The following is a 23,693-nucleotide window of genomic DNA, read 5'->3' as shown; positions in this document are numbered from 1 at the left end:
CAAAAACCATCTCCGTGATAAAAAAGCCAAGGTGACCTGCCTACGTCACCGACCGCCAGACTCAGTCTAATCAGGCATACTGCATAGAGGTCACAATTTGTTTTAAAAATGAGAAAACAAGCATAAAAATTGTATCATAGATGATATGGCGCCTGTGAACAGTTGGGCATCCCATCGTGTGTTCCTCGAACATACATGTTTTGAGATTATATTTGAAGGACAGGCAGTACTACTGTGAATAAATAGAGCAGTTGCTGCCAGAGACATCTAACGCATGCGTCAGACTTAGTAATGCCCAGCATTTACTTCATCTTAAGACACATTTCTGCGACTAAAATGCTGTTCACGCGTTATCGTTGCTTCTAATTCGCCACGACGCCCTGTCACGCGCAGCCGCCTAGCACTGTGGACAAGCTAAGCATAGCAGAGATGACAGCCTAAAACGCATAAACAACAGAATGGCGGCAGCCACGAACAGTCGCAATGCTAAGAAATGACATGTAATGCGAAGTGACCAATGATCATGTTGTTGGCACGGAGAATGAGTGAAAAGAGTGCCGATACTTATTACCCTTATCTAGTGACACTACCCGAAAGAAAACGAAAAGCCCAATGAGTCGGCGACAAATATTTCATATCATTCACCATCCCCAAGGGTAGTGGTATACAAAAGCTTTGCTGGACATCCACCTTTACGGTGCGTTATAGAGGCCAATCGTTTGTATGAATGCTTGCACTTAACATTTCAAAATATATAAAGAAACATCAAGTACAGAAGCGGGCATGCGTAGTGTACAGGGCGGCGGAGCTGAAATGGTGAGCCGACCTAATCGATGACCACCAGACGTGAAGTGGAGTGTCTGTAAGCCATGTGTACAACATCCATAACCATTTTTTGGGACGTTTTGTGCTCTATAAATATTATCAGCCGTACGTGGGAGACTCATGAAATATCTTTCCAGCATCTTTTTTTTTGTAGCAGTTCTACAGCTTGTTCTAGGCCCTCCGAATATTTAGGGACACTACCGGCTTGGTTCGTATTAGTTACAATATATCGACACTTATATCCACATGCTTAGTGCGGCCCGACTATATCTTTGACTACCGACTACAAAGACGTCTTTACTAATATCTTTATTATAGCTAATATGGACATTTCAAGACAAAGCGGGCAGTATGGTGACACATTTTGTAGTTTTGTAGCCTTATGCATCTTTGGAATTGTTACTGTATAAGATAACGTGAAAGATAACGTGAGGGTGAAAGTATCGTTCTGCGTAAATTTCACAAAGCACTGGTCTAAGTGTTTTATTAAAGGACTTGTAAAAACACGAGCATAAACCGTCCGTTCCCGGCGTCTTGCGATGGGTTATACCGTCAAAGTCGTCATGACTTTATTTGCTGCAAGTGTCGTCTCATGTGCACCATTCATTTCGCCTTCTATTCAAAGCATAAGGCTCTGGAATTTGTTGTTAAATTTGTCGAAGTCGACGTCGTTATCCGAAAGAAGTGATTTATAAAACTCCTTGGATACTGTCTATCGACGTCTGGTGACTCGTTGCATGGTGCAGTTTCACAATTTTACAATATCATTTAAACATCAGGGCTGCTTTTCTGACCCGTGCGCTCAGTTTTGTGTGCGTTTTCCTTAAAAGCAAGTTTTCCGCCGTTGACTTTACCAGAGTACCACGACACTTTACGGGGCTCTCACTTTGAGCTGTGACTTTGTGCTTGTAATGTCATGTTTTGTAAACATAGGCAACAGACATTCCTTGTTACGAAGAGTAGGGCGTTTTTCGGAGAGGTCATGCTCCGTGTTCTTAACTATACGACTCCACACTTTACTTTTCTAGCGCACTTAACTCTTTCGTTTTATAGAAACGTCGCCTCCAGACGCCCAGGTGGTTTTTACGTCTTGTAATCGCTGAGTTTTTATTACTGCAGTCGTAACTTGTTCCTTCTGCAACAATTTCTAATGATTTTTAAAACGTTCTAATAAACACGTTCGCTTCTTGTGTGCCCTCACCAAGGAAAAAATAAACCACGCACCGGTCGCTCAATGATATTGGTGTTACAGAATATTCCCAAAACACAAGAAGAAGCCCGAGCAAAACGTCCGCACTGTTCAAAAGGGTGTGGTTCCCCCGTAAAAATGAGTGAAATGTACTGCATTTCGTACGCGAAGCAGCGCATTCCCAACGTCTACTACAAAATAAGTTGATGCGGCTTTTTCCTACACAAAATACTCGCGCCGCTTAAAGGCTTCTCACAAGAATTGTAGCGCGCCGATTATACACAGTAAAGTCGCCAAAATAACAATGCATCGAGTGTCTTGTCGTGTAAGGATATTTTAAAAGAACACATTCCTGTTGTCCACTCTTGTAGACGCTTACGACATCACAACGCGGAATTCGAGCCAGAACAACCAAATATTACAAACTAAGAATCGTCCGGAAAGCCAAGGCGTGGCAGATTTCATCGCGTAACCCAAACACTGATAATTGTTTGTAGCGTCAGTTGCACTGGCCGAGGGTGAGCAGTTTCGCTTGTATCTTGAAGGGCCGTGCTCCGCAAGTGCGAAGAACATTGGATTGCATTGGACTAGATTAGGTTTGGATTGGATTGGATTAGATTGTATATTTTGGATTGTGTGAATTAGGTAGGCAATTCAATCCAATTGGAGTATTGGGGTGTAGAGAATTTGGTCTGCACATTCGCCGATCTGCACATTACAGAGGAGTGACGTCATATCACTGGCAGACATATTGGCGTCGGCGCGTTCCCAGCTGTGCGCCTCCGTTGAGCGGTACGCACGTCCGACGGTGCGCCGGAGCCACTTTAAAGCCGTTTCGCGCGGCTTCTGCAGAGCCGTGCTCCGCATGCGCGAGGAGCAGTGACTGGACTGGACTACACTGGATTGGATTGGATTGGAATCGACTGGACTGGACTGGACTGGACTGAAATGGACTGGACTGGATTGGATTGGATGAGATTGTAAATAGTTTTAGCAGCAGTAAGAATGGTAATCAGGTACTCATCATCATCATCATCATCATCACCACCAGCAGCCTATCTACGCCCACTGCTGGGCAAAGGCCTCTCCCATTATTCTCCAATTACGTCGATCCTGTGCCAACTGTGACCAATTTATCCCCGCAAACTTCTTGATCTCATCTGCCCATCTAACTTTCTGCCGCCCCCTGCAACGCTTGCCTTCTCAAGGGATCCACTCTGTTACTTTTAATGACCAGCGGTTATCTTGCCTTTGCATTACATGTCCTGCCCAAGTCCATTTCTTCTTCTTAATTTCTACTAATATGTCTTTAACACCAGTTTGCTCTCTGTCCCACTCCGCTCTCTTCTTGTCCCTTAATGTTACCCTATCATTTTCCGCTCCATTGCCCGCTGAGTCGTTCTCAATTAAAGTTGAACCCTCTTGGTGAGCCTCCAAGTTTCTGCCCCGTATGTGAGTACCGGTGAGATGCAGCTGTCATACGCTTTCTTCTTCAGCGACAATGGTAGGCTGCTATTCATTATCTGAGAATGTCGGCCATATGCACCCCACCCCAATCTGATCCTTCTATTTATCTCTGCCTCATGGTTGGGATCTGGGGTTACAACTTGGCCTAAGTAGATATATTCGCTTACCACTTCCACTGCCTCGCCACCTATCTCAAACTGCTGTGCTGTCCCGAGGTTATTGATCATTACTTTAGTTTTCTGCATAATAATTTTCGGGCCCACGGTTCTACTCTGTTCGCCCAGTGCGGAAAGCATGCTTTGCAATTCGTCCCCAGAGTTACTTAGCAAGGCAACGTCATCAGCAAATCTGAGGTTACTGAGGAATTCTCCATTAACATTTACTCCCACCTGTTCCCAATCCAACGTTCTGAATACTTCTTGTAACCATGCTGTGAATAACATTGGAGAGATTGTGTCTCCTTGTCAGACACCCTTCCTTATAGGTATTTTACTGCTCTCCCTATGGAGGATGATGGTAGCTGTAGACCAACTGTAGATATCCTCTAGTATTCTTACATAATGCTCATCTACCCCCTGGTTCCGTAATGCCTGAATGGCTGCTGGGGTTTCAACCGAGTCAAATGCTTTCTCATAATCTATGAAGGCTATATATAGGGGTTCAGTATACTCAGCGCACTTCTCTATCACCTGATTGATCGTGTGAATATGGTCCATTGTTGAATAACCTTTACGGAACCCTGCTTGTTCTTTAGGTTGACTGAAATCTAAGGTTGCAGAGATTCGGTTAGCGATTACCTTGGTAAATACCTTGTAGACGACTGACAGTAAGGTGATCGGCCTGAAATTTTTCAAGTCCTTCATGTCGCCTTTCTTATGAATTAGGATGATGTTCGCGTTCTTCCAAGATTCCGGTACCATTGCGGTCATTAGGCATTGCGTATACAAGTTTGACAGTTTGTCAAGTACAATTTCTCCGCCATCCTTCAAGAGGTTTGCTGTTATCTGATCCTCACCAGGTGCTTTGCCCCCTTTCATTTATTTCAAAGCCTTCCTTACTTCTTTGGTCGTTACTTGTGGGATGTCTATCTCCTCTGAACTACTGTCTCGTTCGGCTTTATCCTGTATGTCCCGGCTACTGTAGAGATCCCTATAGAACTCCTCGGCCACTGTGACTATTTTATCTCTATTTGTGATGACATTGCTTTGCTTATCTTTAAGTGCATACATCTGATTTTTCCCCACGCCAAGACGTCTCTTCACTGCTTTCAGGCTCCTTCCGTTCTTTACAGCGCATTCGATCCTCTCCATATTATACTTCCGTATGTCAGCTGTTTTACGCTTATTGATTAACTTCGAGAGCTCGGCTAGTTCTATTCTATAAGCTGCGGTAGAGAGTCTCATGGTTTGCCGTTTCCTGATTAGATCTTTCGTCTCCTGTGAACGTTTACCAGTATCCTGTCAAGCCATAGTGCCTCCGACTTCTATCAGGTAGTCAGGTAGTCATAGACAACCAGAAAACCTAAGAATAACCAGCCAAAGCTTAGCTCACGCTACGTATATCCTGGCATAGCCTAACTAACCCACCGCTATTTTTTTTGCATGCCCCCCGGAAACACACACGGCGGGTGTGTCTAAAACATGTACGTCCCTTTTCCAAAGTTTTGCCATACGCTGCATTAGGCCTCCTCCATGAACACTTGTTTTATTAATCAGCGCAATAAATTGTTGTGTCGGCAGTTGATTTTTCTAAAGTCTAACTGCCAGACGACGACCATTTAGCGCGGGGATGTTCCCGGAGGTTTTTATCTAAAAGTTCAACTCGGATACATATTTAGGACGCAGCAGCATCTTACATATTTGAAAAAAGGCACATTTCATAGAATCTTCAAACAAAAAAACTAGAGACAACACCCTAAACATTTTCATGAAAAGTTAAGACACCAGATAACCTCAAAGGCCCTCCCCAATGGAGAGAAAATCAAAAAGTTACATGATGAGGGGGAAGCCTTCCATACATGCAACTGCATAGTTCGCTTCAATATGGTTGTGATGCAAAAAAATTGACGCAGCTTGCTCTCGCGGTGCAAGACTGGAGAAACAGAAGACATGGCGGCACCTCTCCCTTCGTTGGGAGATCCAGCTGCGGTACCTCCCATTGATTTCCGAATTTGTCACTGAAAGTTCGTCATGTCTGGATGGCCTGGTTAATTCTGACGGCAGGCGTTCATACCTCTCGCAGAGCAGACCACCGTAGGAAACACTAGAACCGGTAGCAACCGGATACGAGATCTCGGGGTCTGAGCGGAAACAAGGAGTGTGTGATGCCTACTTTTGGCGTCTGCACAAGTGAACATGCCAGGAGAACAATAGGCGTGGTATCACGCCACGAACTGAATCGTATAGGCACCGCTTTCATAACGCAACAAACCCAGGATTTATTCCGACCACTGCAGGTGTTTTTCTTCCTGGTTAGGCTAGTTCTGTTCCATGCACGGTGGTGTGTTATTTGTTTTCTAATGTGTTTACTGGGTGGTTATGATGCCTGTTTTTTGTTTTTTTAAGTTGACATTACAATCTTCACATTCAGTCTGTGCATTTGTCATCCCCTCTCATATTAAGCATCCTGTCTAGCATACCGTCGCACCCAGTCTCGGATGCGACGGGATGCCAGACCCTCCAAAGCGTGCACGCATCGGAGGGTCTCGCATCGAATGCGAGACTCTCTAAAGCCGGCACGAACGCTCCCAGCTCGCTTACCTTCTCGGGATGCGAGCTGGGGTGTTTGTGCCGTCTTTAGGCGTGTGAATTTCTTCTAAGTTTTATTTATTTTGTTCTGCTCCAAAATTAGCTCGTTTGGGTATGAAACTTACTAAGATTGGGTACGGAACTTACTATGGAACTTACCCAGGCTTTTTTTGTAGGTAACGACCTTTGTTTTCATTTCGAAGCCTATTGCACTTTTCCACCGCCGTTGCTAACCCCATACTAAGCGGGGCAGTAGATAATTACCTCATTTTTACAACAAAACAGCGCATGTCCAACGCCCCAAAGTTTTCACTCCGGAGAAGCCGATTTACTTAGCGTCGCTCCGGTGATCCTCCCAACCAGATATGACTTCTCTTTCAAAACTATTATCCCGATCTCCACCACCGGTACCTCCTTCACAAGTTCTGCCATCGGCTGGCAACGGCGGCAACGTCATCTCTGGAGTATAAACAGAAGCTCGAGTGGGCATGTAAACGACTGAAGGCCGCCGCTGTGGAGCTTGTAGCCGCTGCGGTTGTCACCTCAATTTCCAAACCGCCGAGTACATCGAATCCTGCCCGGTTGAGGAGCGATTTGTCCGGTTGGAACGGCGGCGGGAGGCAATAATTTTCTTTTAGCTTGGTTGGCTTTCGCAGCAAAATTTTCGCAAGTGTATTTCACAGCTTGGTAGGCGCCCATCACCGTTTGCCGTTTCAGGCAGGCACGTGTTCGGAGCCGCAAGAGGGCATCATGCGTTCACAACTGTACTCCATGCCACTACCGATGACATGCCCCTTGTGCTGGTGGGTTATTTAAACGTGGAAATCTCATGACTGAATCCACCCAATTAGCTGTCGTCCGTAATCGAGCGGAAAGGGCCTTGGTTGGTGTGTTTACCTACAGTAATAAGCGTACAACAGTGGAGGGAGGCAGAAAGAAACATGTTTGTCCGCTAGAATGAAGCTCGAGGCCTTCAGGTCTTAGCTCGGTATGGGGTGGAGGTATGTCCTTCGCTTGGACGAGGAAGAGCGGCAATCGAAGAAGCGTCGCCCAGAATAGAACCGCGCATGGACGCGAAAACTACTCAAAGCCGGAGCCACCACTATTGTCGTTGCCTGCTACAGTTGCAGATTGTCGAGTACCTACGATTGCCTACCGGATGAAGGCCAGCTTGCGCTCTTGGAACGCCGAAGTGAACCAATATTTCTTGTTCAGCGCAACGAGCTTTCAAAGCGATATCTTCCTTGGTACCTTCCACTTCTCTGTGCTCGCATATAACCATGTGGCCTGTTTTTGCGTGGATGATTGAGTTCGGAATAAACAGACGACAGAGGCCGTGAACGCGCTGCTATAGGGTAATTGCTATTACTGATGATATGTGCTTCGTGTTAACGGAAAATTGAAACGGGGGCGTCAAACGGCTGAATATGACCGGTCCGGTATCCTCACGGTCGGGCGAATTGAGTTGGTGGGTTAAACAAACGTCGTGGGAGGCAAACAGGCAGCTCTGTGTTTGTCCGCTGGAATAAAGCTTCGGTAATTCGAAATTTTAATCAGTGAATAGGAAAAAGCTTTGTTTAATCGCAAGTCAGAATCCAACTTGTTTTGTTTCGCACACCCTGGAGACTGCATCCAGCATCCCAGGTCTTCCTTCTTCGCTGAGTGGAAGGGCACTAATTTTTTTTGTTGAGGTGCGGACTTGCAACAACGTCTTGTGGGATCCTTGCCTCTCCGTCACTTTTGTGACACTTCTTGGCCAATCGTTTTCACCATCTCTAATTCACCAATGATTATAATGTACTAGAACCTAGCCATGGTGAAACTAGATGCCTAAATTGCTGCGCTGCTCTAAGCATGACACCGGACGCCGTAATAAATAAACAAGTGGCGAAATTTTGAGGCGACGTGTTGGGTAAAGCTGGCACACCCGGTAGCTTTTCCTGTTTTGGGCGACCTTAGGCTTCCGCTCAAAGATCGAACTACGCCCCATTACCACCTCGGCTAGCGGCTCATCATTCCTGGCAAGTTCACAACATTGCTATGTGCCGGAGCTATAGTCGTTGGACGCAACTTAGGGGGGATGCGTTTTTGGTAAACCAGGTTGCTCCTTTTCAGGAGCGCGGCGGCGAGCCTAGCCGTCAACCAATTCAATTAGAGTCTGCTTCCTTCCGGCCTCACCGGCGACTCCTGCTGCTGCCTCATTCGTCTCTGCTTATGCACGAGGTTATCCCGAAGGTTGTCGTTTAACTAGGAACGAAGACCTCCGGGAGCAACAGAGAAAAAACAGAAATACACTCAAAACAAAACTCCTCGAGCTACATGATGACCGGGGAACACGCAAAATGGACAAGAGTCTAGAACACCGCTCAAGGGTAAACGCAGATTTCCAGCCGTGAATTCCCTTTTCAGGGGTTCTTACTTGACCTGGGAAGCCTGTAACTATTAAAAAAACAATAGCGTACACGGTGGTATGTGAATTCAATCCCGGTAATTCAGGCATACGATGCTTGTGCTGTACCTCTGTCTTGTGCGGGCCTTTTTCTTCCTAATATTTTCTTCTAAGCTAACCTAGTACGTCTTTAATAGCATTTTGTTCTAATCTTCAAAGATATCGTATACGTACACTTTACTCCTGCGTTCCTTCTTTCCAGAACTCGTCAAGCCAACTAAGGTTTATCTCGAATGTCCCACTGCTCACTGAATTATGACTCTGATTTCAACACGGAAAGTTCCCATCAATTTGTTCTAGTGATCTTGTTTTGATATGCAGCGTAACACACCTTACATTGGGGTTCATATAAACGCAACATCTTGCTTTTTGAAACGAAGGCAGTAAATACGCCATCTCAGGAATAGTTATTCCGATCACCTGGGTGCTGATTATATTATTACACCCGAAAAATTTACCCACCAACTTGACTCGCAACCTCCAATATTCTTTTTTCTAATATAAAACGTTTCCCATACACGCCTTTGAAATTATCGTCTTCAATAGGCTGTAAATAGCGACAGATAGATGCCACCTCCTTCGTCCGTGCCACCTCCTTAATACGAAAGCTTATCTTTAATATTTGAAAGAATTGCTGTGAAATATGTTTCTCTTTGAAAAGGTGCTCCTTACTCTTTTGTTAAATTGAAGCAGGTTCCGTTAAAAACTTTGGTCCTATATAAAATCACGCACCTAAGTTGTATTGCTGCGCGTTGTCGAATTGATATGCTACTCTAAAAATGTATTGCAGTGGTGCCCTACCTTGATGTGAAGCCAACCTTATGGCCGACTCGTTTCTATCAGCTCCCTCAAAGCGATAAATATTGCACGATAATGCATATATGCAAAACAAATGGTCCAATGTGTTCGTGATTATGAATATGTTGAACGACCCATTGTCTCCTTTTGAATTATGTCCTAGTCGTAATTAAAAGTTTTCTTATAAATGATTGAACAGTTACAGTCAAGCGCCTCAAAGAGACTGCAAAAATCAGAAAGAATTTCAGCTGATCCTAATATAATCGACGCGAATACATAAATGTTATAACCAATTAACGCATGCGCCCTGAAATGGTGCCAGAGTACGTCGACACCGACAACAATTTTGTCACGTGTCAGTGATGATATTTAAAAAAGGCAAACGCAATATTCAGGTGAATACAGCAACAACTCTTTTTTCCTGTAAACGTTGCCAGACATCGAAGACGACTTTTCATTAGGTAGGTAGCACCACAGCACCTCCGTCAATGCTACTGCACAGTCCCCTTCCTGCTACCGCCTCTTCGACTACCAAACACTTAACACTATTAAACAATGGTTCCACCGGCTGCAGAATAAAGAGATGCCGTAAACCATACTCTTGCGCTCTGAGAAAACCGGTGGCATGGTCGCGTTAAAATTCTTAGTCTTACCTTGCTTTTTCCTACATTTGTCAAGCGTGGAAGCCGGTCTAAGAGACAAAAAGGCCCCTCTTGCTTCTTCAATTATTTATTTGCGTAAAAAAAACGAGCGCATAGGTACCAGCACAGGACGCGTCACTTGAACACCTCCTTATGGCCTGAATACGAGTGCGCGAGATTTATTTGCTCCACAAGACTCTCAATTACTCACGCAACTGCGGCTCCTGAATAGCAGAATTTCTTAAGAGGTCCTCAGTTGTACCCAGGTTTTGAAGTTTAAAATGAAGACAGTCGTTTAATAATCAAATTGGTAAAGCCAGGAACTGCAAATCATGCTTATATAGTAAACGTATTATTATTGAAAATGTGTAAAGCCTTTGCTTGTATTTAGTTGCGAAAGAGGACCAAACACCTTGAAGTGTTTGTAAGCACCAAACCGAATATTTTAACTCGATCTGCTTCGGTTAGCAATTTTTATTGCTTTCGCACACATACTTGTTACGCATTTGTTAATAATAGTTGTTACACGTTCGTTACGCATTTTATTGTTTACATAACTTCTTTCCCTCACATACGGTTTTCAAACACTTACACGTTTTAGAAAAGCCACTACATGACTGCTACACGTTCTGGTGATGTAGTAGCGCGTCCAGAAAGTTTATTTCAAGAAGTGTTTTGCGCAGTGTACGCCCATTTTGTGTATATTAACAATGCCCAGTCAATATTATAAAACACTCTGGTCTCGGAGGTATTATGTTACTATTGCGCTGTGGAGTCTGAAGCAATTTTTTTTGTTGGGCTTCAAATATCAAAGTTTTTTATAAAATTACAACGTATCTGTGTCTGCTATTTTCTTTTCCATTTCTCTTTATAAACTAATCGTCCGCAAGCAACTCGAAAGATTGTAGGACGTGTATACGAGACACACTGCGAGTTACTCCAAGGAGTAGATGCCGGACAAAGACGCCCATCCTTATTCGGCATTTCTGTTACTTGCCGTATCTGTCTTTTTCTTTTGTTGTCATTTTTACTTGGGCCGATTCCGTGCTTTCATTTGCGCACGTGAGTTTCCTACGTCTCGCTCTTTTTGAGGTTTCATACCACCCTTTGCGCACGGTGAATTCATTGATACGCTGTGTGTAGAGTGCCGTCGCAAGGCACTATAAGCACTACAGTATATTGTCACACACCGGCGTTTTGTTTTAAACAAAATCACCGGAATCGAAATATAAAGGTCTACCAACCATAAAGTAACGTAACCAACCATAGACAAAGCCAACATATTATGGCCAACAGACCACAAAACAGTCATAGAAAACAACACAAACAACCTGGGCTATAAAAATTATATTTTATTCTAACGGTAAAAAATATTCTAGGGGGGAAGCGGCCTTTAACTATTCTGTTTTGTATTATCGAGGTTCTTACGGATCCCCTCCAGCACAACGAGCGACTATTGGGGTGGTTGTAAATATTGAAATCCCGCCAGACTCCACATAAACCAAGCCTGTAGCACTCAGCTAATGTCGCTCTTCAACGGAATCCTAAATTTTGCAATTTTTTTTATCATTGGATCCATGAGGATTTCTCATTCGCAAATCTCGAGTAGATTATGGGAACGATTGCTACGATAGGATGACTAATTTGAGGTGGGATCAACTGCTTTAGGTCAAGCTGTTCGATGTACCTGCACATTGTAGTAAATACAACACCTGTACTAAATACTTCATTTTGTTAACAAGAAGGGGGCGTACGCAAATGCTCCTGATGAAACTCTAGAATTTTAAGCAAATTTTATTTTTTCGGAGAGACTCGGGCGACAACATGATAACTTTTGATCAGTCTCTAACTTTATTTTTTATCTAGCGTATCAGCCGAAAAATATTCCAGGACGCATCTTTAGAGTGCTTTCATCGTCACAACTCCTTGAGGGGTGATGGTTTATATTACTTTGCCGTTTAAAATGGACTAATATATACGAGAACCTATTTTATAAAAATGAATTCCTGTGTAACCAATTGCTACGTTTAATATAACCAGGTTTGTTTGAAAATGCGTATGCTTTCTTTTACGTTGTTTTCTTTTTCTAGTGGCACCTCGGCAGCTTCGCGGACGAATACCTGCCAACAAATCGGGGATTTGACTCCTTCTACGGCTTTCTAAATGGTGGAATGGACTACCGTTCTGACACTCTGACTGCGGTACGAACTTTACAGCAATCCTAGGATAAACATAGCCAGCATTATTTTCATAAATAAAAGACTAGGAACGAAACAAATTTTCATCAAATTGATGAAATTTTGTAAACGCTGCGTAATACTGCAAGGGTGAATATATATATTTTGAATTCGTGAACGGGATGTATTTCAAATGAATTAAGGAAGCATGTGTACGTTTGCGCGTAATTAGGAAGGCGATAACGTGAGTTTATGACACTGTTTATTATTGTAGCTATTGTTCGAAAAGGCAACCACCGAACACCAAAACCCTAAACGTTTTTACAGGTCACGTTAATAGGAGCGCAAGTCATTATTCCTTTCAGGTTATATTCTTTCACAACACAGATCAGTGGTTTTTATTGACCCTCAAAAAATTTTTCCTTCGCGCTTACGCTAAAACACGGCTATTAAACTTCAGTATTTTCTGAGCCATTGAGTTTTTCAAAACGTTTTACCCTGTCGGTCATTTCAATGGATCATTTCAAGCTTTATCAATTGCGCTAACAGCAACACTAGCTTTTTTTAATTCAGGTTCCTTCTACCGACAACAACGTTCTTCCGTAAAGAGAGAACAAAATTCTCAGCGGGATTTTTTTCGCGTCTCCTGCGCGCCTTATTTTTGTAAAAATAGGTCATATATGACACTTCTCACCGAATGTGTCAAATCACGTGTCAAAATGTGTCAAAAAGTGTCAAATGATGAAAAGATACAGGTACAAAAGTAATCGGAAAATCTGTGAGGAGCAGGGCATCTATGAACACGGTGACACGTGTGTGTGAGAGCGTGGTATATGAGCATGACCTATTTTCACAAGAGAAAAGCAAACTGTTTTGAACGTTGGCCACAAGTGTTTGAACGCATTTCTAGCAGCATAAAAAGTTACCGAAGCTGCATCGACTTAGCACTAACAATTTTAACGTCCATCTTCTCTCATTAACATAAATGCATCAAATGCACATTTAACTGGATACAGTTTTCTAATCATCGCTAAATTTGGTATTTGGCGAAACGTGAGAAGTGTATTCATTTTGTATTGCGTTACCGGCTGCATTTATTTTTAACAGCAACCTTTGTAATTTGTGAGACCGCAAAATTGTAATACCCGAAAGAGGAGGAAACAAAAAAAACATGGGAGAAGGCAAATGTTTGTTTAATAACTATACTGAAAGACATTTAAATTTTTTGCTGGGTATTGACTCACATATCGTGCAATACAATGATGCTTAGTTTTTGTAAAAATGGAAAATATACTTATCCTATATAAGGTGAATTGTATTGAGGATAACATTCACGGTAATGCTTTGGTACCTAATGTAAAATAAAACATTTTATTGCGAACTCATGCCGCATACTAACGTTTTTGTTCTGCCTCTACCGATTTTTTGCCTAACGTCCTCGTATTTTTAGAAAACCCAAATTATTCGTACACCAGTTTTTTAAAAGAAATAGCAGGAGAAATATGAATATACATACAAAAAGGTAGACAACAGGAGATGATTTAAAACAGTAAGAAGCAGTTATTCTGCCTGTGTAGTGATATGCAATGCCTGTATTTTGTTTGGGCTGTATAAATAGTGAATACAAATTACTTTTCTACGCTGACGGGAGATATTTATTGGTGTCTTTATTACACCGTGTTTGCGTGGCGTTAAAAAGCGTTTCATAGTTTGTTTGGTTGCTTTATCGTGGCGTTCAATAGGATTTCCTTATACTTTTTTGTTAAGAAAAGTAGCACCATTAGAAAGAAGTCGAATGTATGAAATGGAAATGTTTACACTTTAAAAAAATTCAAATAAAAGTTTGTTATCTTCTTGATGGTGGACAAACACATTGGAGTAGTACCGAAAGAGGTGCCGAAGTGAGCAGTGCCAAGGGGACCTCTTATTTTTGAATGTATCACAAATGAGCGGGCACTCTTATTACAAGCGTACAAATTACAAACAGATGTCCTGAAGCGGCAGACATGCATAGAAACAATACTACCTTATACACTAATACGAACTAGCGTTTAATTCATTGTTCAGGTTATCAGCAAACCAAAAAAAAAAAGAAAATATAGAAAGGAAACAAAAAAGAAAAATAAAGAAAGAAACAAAAAAAGAAAAAAGGAACGTTTGGCGCAATATTAATACTTTATGGCACAGAAATAACAATAAGAAATACACATTACTATACAAATTCCCAATACTCAAATACGTCATCTTCAAGATCACTACAGTAACAAAAACGAGCGCAAAAACATTTTAAGAAGAATAAATATAACATCATTTATTTAAAGCAACATCCGTTTAAAATAAGGGATGGTAACTAGAGTATATAGCTAAAATTGAACAAAAAGATGGTAGGCAGTTTTCAGCTGTTATTTACACAATATGAACGAAGTAGACACCTAAAAGTAGGAAATGATAAGGTTGATTTGGTTGATTTGATAGCATTGTTTCCGAACTGCCGGAGAAGATTTGTAGCAAAAAGAGCATTGTTTCCGAACTGCCGGAGAAGATTTGTAGCAAAAAGAAGTATTGTTGCATGTTGAAACTAGATAGGCGACAGGTTTTTCGCGGTTGTGATACTCAGAGGAGCGTTTACTTTGAATTGCTGAAAACGAGAGATAAGTACTAGGAAGGGGAGCTTGGGCGAAGAGGTAATAAATCGCATTGGCGAGAATCGCAAATTCACACGGGGACAAAAGAAAACAAAAGCATAGATGAGACGAAAAGCTTCGTCTCGTGTATACTTTTATTTGTTCTCTGGTGACCGTATGAGTTTGCTGTTCCCGCCAATGTAAGGTAAGTAGTGTTCTCATGATATACCTGTATTGTGCTTCACTAAGAAAGAGTTGTCAGGTATGTGGGATGACGAGCTTTATTTCTTTTAAAAGCGGTTTATTCAGGGTAAAGCATAGACCCGTAGATTTCCAACTCTCTGCACCTCCACTATTTTTGCGTCTTGTGCCGCCTCCTTTCTAGTGTAGAATTATGGCTCCATTCTCATCAGCTACGGTCTTAGAAGTATGCCAGCCTACAATAAGGCATCAAACATCATGTCTAGGAAACAGGGGCCGGACTTTATTACTCATGTTCAGTGCATTGTCGCACACTTGTAGTTTCTTATAACACGTTGTTTGATTGGTAAAGAAGGGTTGTTTTGGAATGCGGCACTGTACTTACCGCAAATTCCGAATTTTGCGTTTTGATTACCATTGGGCCACATATTTGTGTGTATTGCGTTATAGTGGAAGAATGTCCCAAATCTACTATACGTCCCATCTATGCAGGCCTTCGTTGTTTTGAGTGGTGGAGTATTTTCGTAAAAAATGTCATTTAAAAGATTCAAAGCGTTCAAAGCTTTGTCTTCCGAAGTAAACAAGAACATGCGTGTCCCGTTAGGTTTTAGATGCGACTGCATCTCATTCGCTCGCCTTGTCCCTCCATATGGCGTTGTTGTCCGTCCACATCCCTCCCCCTACACTATAAATAAAAAGAGAGCTAGCGGCTCCCGGTTTTGATCCCACGACCCTGCTGGCGGAACGCGAGGTACATGGTGCTGTTCCCACTGCGCCACTAAACCGAGACAGAATCAAATGCTACTAACGCGCCTTATATTCTTGACTCATTCAAACTACGTCAAGAAGGTACTGATACAACGCATGATGGGACAGTAATTAACACTTGCAAAAAGAGAAAAGAAACTCCCACTTACAGCAACAATGATGGAGTAAAGGTCGTTGTGACAGCGAAGCCCCAAGCATACCACTTAGAGAGATTGACCAAGATTGGCCAATAAAACATAATATTATACATAAAACATAATAATCATACGCGTTCCCGACACGTTTCACGCGATTGCAGAATAAATCCAACGGAAACACCAAGTGAACCCCACGATGCGTCGCATCTACACAGGGTTCCCCTCGCGGGGAGGTGGGCACAATTTTAGTGTTTCACGGGTACAATTACCTAATTGTGCACTGTCTTTTTTTTCAATGACCAGCGTACTAAAATAGCAATTTTGTAATGCATTTGTAGCGCTTATTTGTTTTAAAGCATGGTACGCCTCATATTTTCGCCTTTTAGGATAACAGAACAGGGCTTGACTTCTGGGTGGACACAAAGCCTCTGACCGCAAAAGAAGGAATCTACTCCACAGCCTTGTACACGAAACGAGTGATCAGTCTTGTTGAATCCCGCGACAAAGCGAAGGTAACTTTGAGCTTGTACGTAAGTATGTCATGAGCAACAAAAACATTGCATGGGAACAATTTGCGCTAGGGATTAGACAAGGCTATATTGCCGGTTCCGAAAAAATTTAAAGTTTTATTGAACCTACTGGTACACGAAATTAACAGCTCAAGAAATAATTTAGGTGTTGTATTTCCCTGAAGGTAAAAAAAGTCCTCCAATACCGTACATTATAAATATTAGTAGAAAATATTCAAAATATTCATACGCCTAATAGAAGTATTTTCATTTGCAGCCTTTCTTTCTCTACCTCTGTCAGCAATCACCTCACTCAGGCATCGAGATTCCTCTGGATGCGCCAGCTGTGAATGTTGCAAAGTTTCCCTACATTGGGGAAAGAAATCGCACAATATACGCAGGTGAGCTGAGTAGGCGTGTGGTGTTAGAGCAAAATCGATTACAACAGGTTCATTTTTGCCTGATGCATAAATAAAAGAGCACTCAAATTTCTCTTTGCTCTTTAGAGCAGGGAGATTTTGCTTTCTCCAAGTGAAAGGCTGGTCATTTGCTTCGAAGCGTGTTCAATATAAATATTTGCAGTTTTAGCACGCCCACCGTTTGTGACAATGATGTGTGTTGTATTGATGGTACCTATCACGAAAAAGCTGTTTCTATACTTACTATACTTTCATGTGAATTTCTAGTAAAACCACTGCGTGTATATAGGGGGTGCGCAAGCCGTCATAAACCAAGATTTTAATAAGTGCAATGGCGTTACTTTAGGAAAACTTAGTGCATAATATTTTCAGCACAGTAAAGTAGCGGACAGTTTTTTATTTTTGAAATAAGATTTATTCAGGTAATTTTATTTATTATCTAACTGTAGAGGCACTGTCTAATATTTAAAGTGTCGCTGCGGCAGATGTAGATACCCGCCAGAGGCCTCTAACGGCGCTATTTTCGGCGATGACATATTTAGGTACTCGTTTATTCCGACGGTGAATATGCCCTGCAAAATAATAAAATACACATTACGATTCTCCCACCCGTTTTGTAATGCTGTATTCGGGTGGTCGCTCTTATACTCCAACTCGGAGTACGCCGATTCGCCGCTTCCCCCAATCCGAGCAAGAGTGACCACTCCCCAACCGAACGCGTACCCGATCTTGGAGCAGCATGCGACCATGGCGCCGCGGCGCGGCCAACACGGGAACTGCGAACAGCCATACACGGCCAAGAATTCTAACAAATGGCGGTATTCAGATCGGACGCGTTAGCTCCAAACAAAAGTTGCGAACGCATTCCTGCACTTTGAACACACGAAGTGATGCGGCGAACAGTTCGGTAAACTTTGTCGCGTAAACGTGCGAGTCGTCGTCGTCTGAGCTGCTGTCCTCCTCGGCGTCGATTTCGAGCTGCAGGAGCAGCGCAGACGTTTCCCCAACACTCAATAAGCGTCTCCGTTCGGCATGATGCGAAGCTGCCTTCAGTAATAGCACGAGAAGCACAAGCGTCGAAATACTCCCACAACAAACCTCAGCGAACGCCATTGACTGGGCAGGCGAGCGGGTCGAGCCGCGGCTGCCCGGGTCGCGTGACCCGATCGCCTCCAGATTTCGGCGGCGCTCCCACTTCGGAGTCAGAGCAGCCTGAGGCGCTCGGAGTGGAGTACGACGCTCTGAGACGACCACCCGAATATACGTCAAGCGCTCGATTTCGACCACCCGAACACGGAGTCACTTTCCGTATTGTTCCAGAGCACTCTAAAACGACTACACGAATACAGCATAAACAAGCGCCCTCAAATAGGCTGATAGAAGCAACTGCTCTCCTTGTCCCAGGCGGAAGAGGCAGCGCATCAACTTTAGTTGACCCATGGAAGCAACAGCAACAGCAAGTTTCCCGGGGCGTTTGCGGAAGATAAAGAACAAACTTGGTCACACTTTTTCATTTCCCTAATTGCTTTATTTCACTCAGGCGAACTCTGACAAAACCAGTTCGACGGTGGTGTTTTATGATGCCGGCAAAAGGGCCTTCACGTGGTATTTTTCATATTTTGCGGGATTTTGTTATCAGTCAAAATAAATGAGTACGCAATTCTTTGCCGCAAAAAGGCGCAGTTAGATGCCTCTCGTTGGTACCTACAAGTGCCTCATGGACACTCCAATGATTAGGACGGTACTTCTCGAATCAGACTTATGCTACAATTAAAATGACATGCCAACAATGAAACAAATACAGGCCGCGAATCCGGTGTACTAGAAAATTAAGCAGTAGATTTTGCTCGAGTAACGCCATTGTTTTTTTAATCGTGGTGACTGATTTCTGGAGCAACCTTTATATATTTTATCTCTACTGCCCTTAACGTGCTGTGAATGTAGCGGCGGTGTGCGCTGAAAAAGAAGCTCGCTTCAGTTTGCAAGAGTTGTATTTCTGGATGCACCTGCTGACCCCTATTCCGCGATTTCATTTCAATTGAGTGAATTTAGGAGCTCGAGCTCTTCCTGAAGCATATAGATAAAATGAAAACATACGGGCTGTTGGTACCCCTGCAGAACTACAGCCTGGGGGTTTAATACACGATAACAAGGACGTGGCGGGCAGAGCTCCCACTGGGATTGTAATTGGCTGATTTGAGGGAGTACTACTCTTTACAGAGACAGGGTAAGCCTTATACTTCCCATCCATTTTTGGCCAATGTTGGGTACGATATCTTCGGCGTAAAATAAAAGAATCTACAAAATGAAAATACCATGTTCTTTCATATTTGCTCCTCCTTCACTGCACCAGCATTTATTATTTGGACGTAAGGTGTTTTTAATTTTTTTTTCAGCCAGTACTCAAATTTTCGCTTTATTCGCAAAATAAAAATTGCGTAACAAGATACCTTTACGAGGATACTTTCAATTCCGGTATAGTAGTAGTGACAAATGATGTAGATGACAGAAAAAAACAATTACTGGTTACCCTGCATGGTATACAAAATATTGGTACCCATTTATAAAAACAAATTGTTTGAGATAAATTATTTTAAAGTACGAAATGAGGTGAAACAATTGGCCGACATAGTCCGCTCGAGTAATATATTAGTAACTACCAGCCGAGTACTCCCCGTCGAGATAATGTTTTCGCTTTTGAGCCTGTCGTCAGTCTTGCCTGCCTATCTTGTAAGCAGTAGTTCAGCGCTTTCCCCAAAGTATCTTCGCTTGCCGGAAATCTCGTTCAGCCACTTGATAGTGTTGTTCCGCCAAGGGTTCAATTCAAATTATTTAAAATATTGCCTTGGGCAAAGCTACTATCATTTATTAAACAAACAGCACACAGTGTTGCCAGTCTTCAAAGTGTGAAGCCGAATGAAGACACTTTTTTCGAGAGGCTCCCAAGCGAAAACGCAAAGAACACGTGAAAATCCTCTTTAGATGGCCTTGGCTAAAAAATTATCAATGCAATGGTTTCCAGACAATTCCTTAATACAGGGTGATCATAGTTAGGTCCAGAGGTTTTTTTTAAAAAAAATAGGAGCTTAGATTTACTTGAAGACCACCTCTGCAGTGAGGATATGCGCACAGGGGGACACATAATTAGAAGGAAATTATTGACCTAGGTGGCTTAATTAGCTAAATTTGGTTATTAACTTTTTAGTGACTGCAGTAACCAGACATATTTGTATTGGAAAGATAGACGCAATCGTGTTTCTACGCAGTTAGAATTGGCAGAATTCTTCTAGAGCATCCGTTGTTCGAGATATAAAACGGCCCAGTTTAATTGCCGTTCGCATGATGACGCATGCTAGACGTCAACAGCAGCGCATTGCTCCTCGTTTTGTTTTGTGTTTCGATAGCGTTTCCGAGTACTGCAGATTGCGATAACACCAGCCAAGAATAAATGGATGCCAGTATGCCAGTTATCACTTTTTACTGTACCTCCTCCCCTTTGTCGAAATAAACACGTACACAGCGGGAACGTCACAAAAGGGAGGACGTTTGCTGCGGTGCAGACTTTCTTGATTGCGTAATCATGCGAACGGTAAATGAACTTAACCGTTTGATATCGTTGATATCAAGTTTGATATCAGCCGTAAGCGGGGGGGGGGGGTAGTGATGATGGAGGGGGGGGGGGGTTTCACTCACGGAGCACCCTGTAGATGACCCTGCGTATTCACCCGCCGTTCCCCGCGCTCAAGTGCCTGCTAGACGGCGGCGGCGCTGGCGGTAGGGCTTCCTAGTCTCCTTTAGCGAAAGTTGTTTGGGCAGGTTTTGGCGCAGCTTCGCGTTCATTGTGCGCGGCCTTCGCACGGCTTGACTAATTTGTTTGACAGCACCTCCAGCATAACCCGCAACCGACGGAATGAAAGGGTCGTACAGGAAATATGCTTTAAATATTGGTTAACAGGGCGTGAAAACAAGGTGTACGAACCCCATATAGACATCTGCCCGCTAGAGAAACGCCCCCCTTTGCGCAATGCTTGCCACGAATAGGACTACGATTTCCAAAGTATTGAATACCAAATTGGTTGTGTTTTAAGAGGTATTACGAAAGGTGGTAGTAGCAACTGGTTTTGATAAATAGCAATTATAAAAGTTGACCCAGCTTTATCACAGTTTGAAGACTTGCTGAACCAACCAGATTAAATCGGTACAAATGAGAATCACTAAGCTCGCATCCCGAATTGTTCGCATCCCGAGCTCGCACTAAGCTCGCATCCCGAAAAGCGCACTGGGGTAGCCCAAAGCTAGCACATCAGGGTGGCTAGGTTCTGCTGTTTTGACCTTCGAAAACGCTCCTCCTCGTTCTCTTTCTCCAGACTCACGGCCGGGCTACAGCGGCGGCGTACGCCAATCTAGCCCGGCCGTGGCCGATGTTGCTGTGTTCTTTACGCTTCCGACACGAAATCCAGGTTACGGATGTCAGAATCTATGGTCTCACTCTTTGTAGAGCCGCGTGTATGAATTCAAGTGACGTTGCGTGGGAAGTTGTTTTAGGTGTCATCTAAATCTTTTCCAGAGCTTGTAATGAAGCTGGTGTGTTTTTGAATGTAAGCATTGCTAGCGCTAAGCTGGACGAACGTCGAAGGCTTAAGAATTGCAAAAACGAGTGAAGCAGTCTCTACCAACTGAATTTATATTCACAACAATACAGATTATAAGCAAACATTCAGATGATGCGAGAGGAAGCGGTAAAAATTCTCGATTTAAAGAAATACAATGATGACAGGCTTAGAGAACACAACAACCTGTGCAAGCAAGTTTGAGCATCTGGGCACTGTGCGGCCCACTGTCCCAGACATGGTTGCTCCGCGCAGTTAGAACGCAACACTATTCTCGCTAGATCCACTGGCACGCTAACCCACGAGATTTGGAAAGAGTTTGCAATTTGTACACTCTTCCCCATCTTCTAGACGCATCTCTTATTTTCAACTGCTAATTAACCGCGGTAGATCAGTGGCTAATGCCTTGTATTGCTGAGCAGAAGGTCGCTGGTTTATTTCTCGGCCATGGTGGCCCCTTTTCTGATAGAGGACAAAAGCAAACACACCCGGGTGTGCGAGATAACGGCGCACGTTAAAGATCCCGAAGTGGTCAAAGTAATCCGGAGCCCTCTACTACGGCGCGCCACATCGCCGGCATTCCGTCGGCGCGTTAAACCCTAAAATCAATCAATCTCTTCCTCCACTTCCTTATGCGGCCGTGCATGGTGCACTTTTCCCGCTTATGTGGCCAATCCTCACGCCGTCTAACCCGAGCAAAACAAGGTTGTGAGCGTTGAGACTGTTCGTGGCAGGGCCACGGGGTGTCTGACGACGAGCAGGTGTCCACATAAGGCATCCCCGCGGCCTGAATTCGTCGCGCGGGCTGTAGGTTGCCGACCCCTGCACTAGAAGATCACCACAACACAGTTAGTGACAATCATAGAAAAATACTGGTGTCACGCACCGTTTATGTGGTTTTGTTATGGTATGAAAATATGGATATTTGCATACCATACATACCATTCAAGCAATTTTGTGCTTGTTTTTTGCCCTTTATTTGCGCTTAATTTGTTTCTTGATGCTATTGTCTCACCTACTCGCTAGTATACACAATACCGTGTACAGTAGAGTATAGAGAATAATATGGTATACAGAATACAGTATAGTACAGTATAGAGTATATGGTGTAATAGAATAGTATACACAAAAGCTTATGGGCTCTAAGACAAGGCTAAAGAAATGGGTTTAGGTTCTTTTGGATCGCTATGGACATGTGTGAGAGGATGCGAATTGAGCATTCCCTCGATTTCTGAGGCTTCTCTTTGCCAGCGTCTTTTTCAGGACGTGATTAGTGAGTCCACCCAAGCACTTATAAAAACCGCTCCAAGGTAGCGCGTTCTACAATGAACTTCCGTTGTTTAACGAAAGTTGGCGAGAAAGATTTTATTCTCTTCTTTTATAACCACTGCCCAAAGTTCTGTGAAGTTACTACTAATTTTCGTGAACATAAGGGCCGAGTCGCTACAAATACTGCTCGGCAATCGTGGTCGAGAAATGAATTCGCGAAACTCCAGCAAGAATGAGTCATCCTACCTTTCACTAAAGCAATTTGAAGCGCATTACCCGGGTGGCTTCGCATGTGAGGAGTACAATGTAAGGCTTTGTCCTCGCTGCTCCATTGACGAGAACAAGGCCGGCAAAGCCGAAACTGGCAATTTCGAAAAGAGAGATCCAGGTGATGCTCGAAGTGGAATATGGGGTGGTCACATTACTAGTTGGGCGCAAATGAGAACTGTTTCACGTTATGCTCGTCTTTAGGATTTCCTTATTCAGCTGCCGTGCTGTAATTACCCTAAAGCACTCTCTCAGCTCCATTACGCTGTCTCTATGCCTCCTGCAACACCTCCTGGTAATACTGTAAATCACGAAGCTCTGCCACTTTACCATTCTTCGGTTAAGCAGTGATATGATTGGCGTTGTATCTAGTACAGCTACGCTGTATTCTCCGCAAAAGTGTTTAATGGTCTACACTGCGCAACAATACTTTCGCATTTTACAAAGGTGGGTCAGAAGGAATTAGTGTTCTATTGGCGAAACATGCCACTTCTCTTGGGAAGCCGAATTTTCGCTCGCTACGCAGCCGGTGTAGTGGAGCTCGATTAAATAAAGTCGGGTGTGAGGGGTTCCTTTCGTGGATTTGTTGGTTGCTT

At 43.3% G+C, this 23,693-nt stretch overlaps 1 protein-coding gene across 1 annotated transcript in view; it reads left to right on the top strand.

Moving 5' to 3' along the window:
• LOC144141758 (arylsulfatase B-like) overlaps positions 1–23,693 on the top strand; it is a 79,485-nt gene that overhangs the window by 20,649 nt on the left and 35,143 nt on the right. The window contains exons 4-6 of the mRNA XM_077673259.1: positions 12,207–12,317; positions 16,410–16,535; positions 16,810–16,933. Of these exons, the coding sequence (XP_077529385.1) occupies positions 12,207–12,317; positions 16,410–16,535; positions 16,810–16,933 (361 nt within the window). The remainder of the gene's footprint in view (positions 1–12,206; positions 12,318–16,409; positions 16,536–16,809; positions 16,934–23,693) is intronic.

This window comes from Haemaphysalis longicornis, unplaced genomic scaffold (assembly GCF_048455015.1).
Source record: "Haemaphysalis longicornis isolate Haplotype H1 unplaced genomic scaffold, Haemaphysalis longicornis Haplotype H1 scaffold_6, whole genome shotgun sequence".
In the NCBI taxonomy this organism is placed as follows: Eukaryota; Metazoa; Arthropoda; class Arachnida; order Ixodida; family Ixodidae; genus Haemaphysalis; species Haemaphysalis longicornis.
Note: the sequence above shows the minus strand (reverse complement) of the source record. Positions and strands in the feature narration are given on the sequence as shown.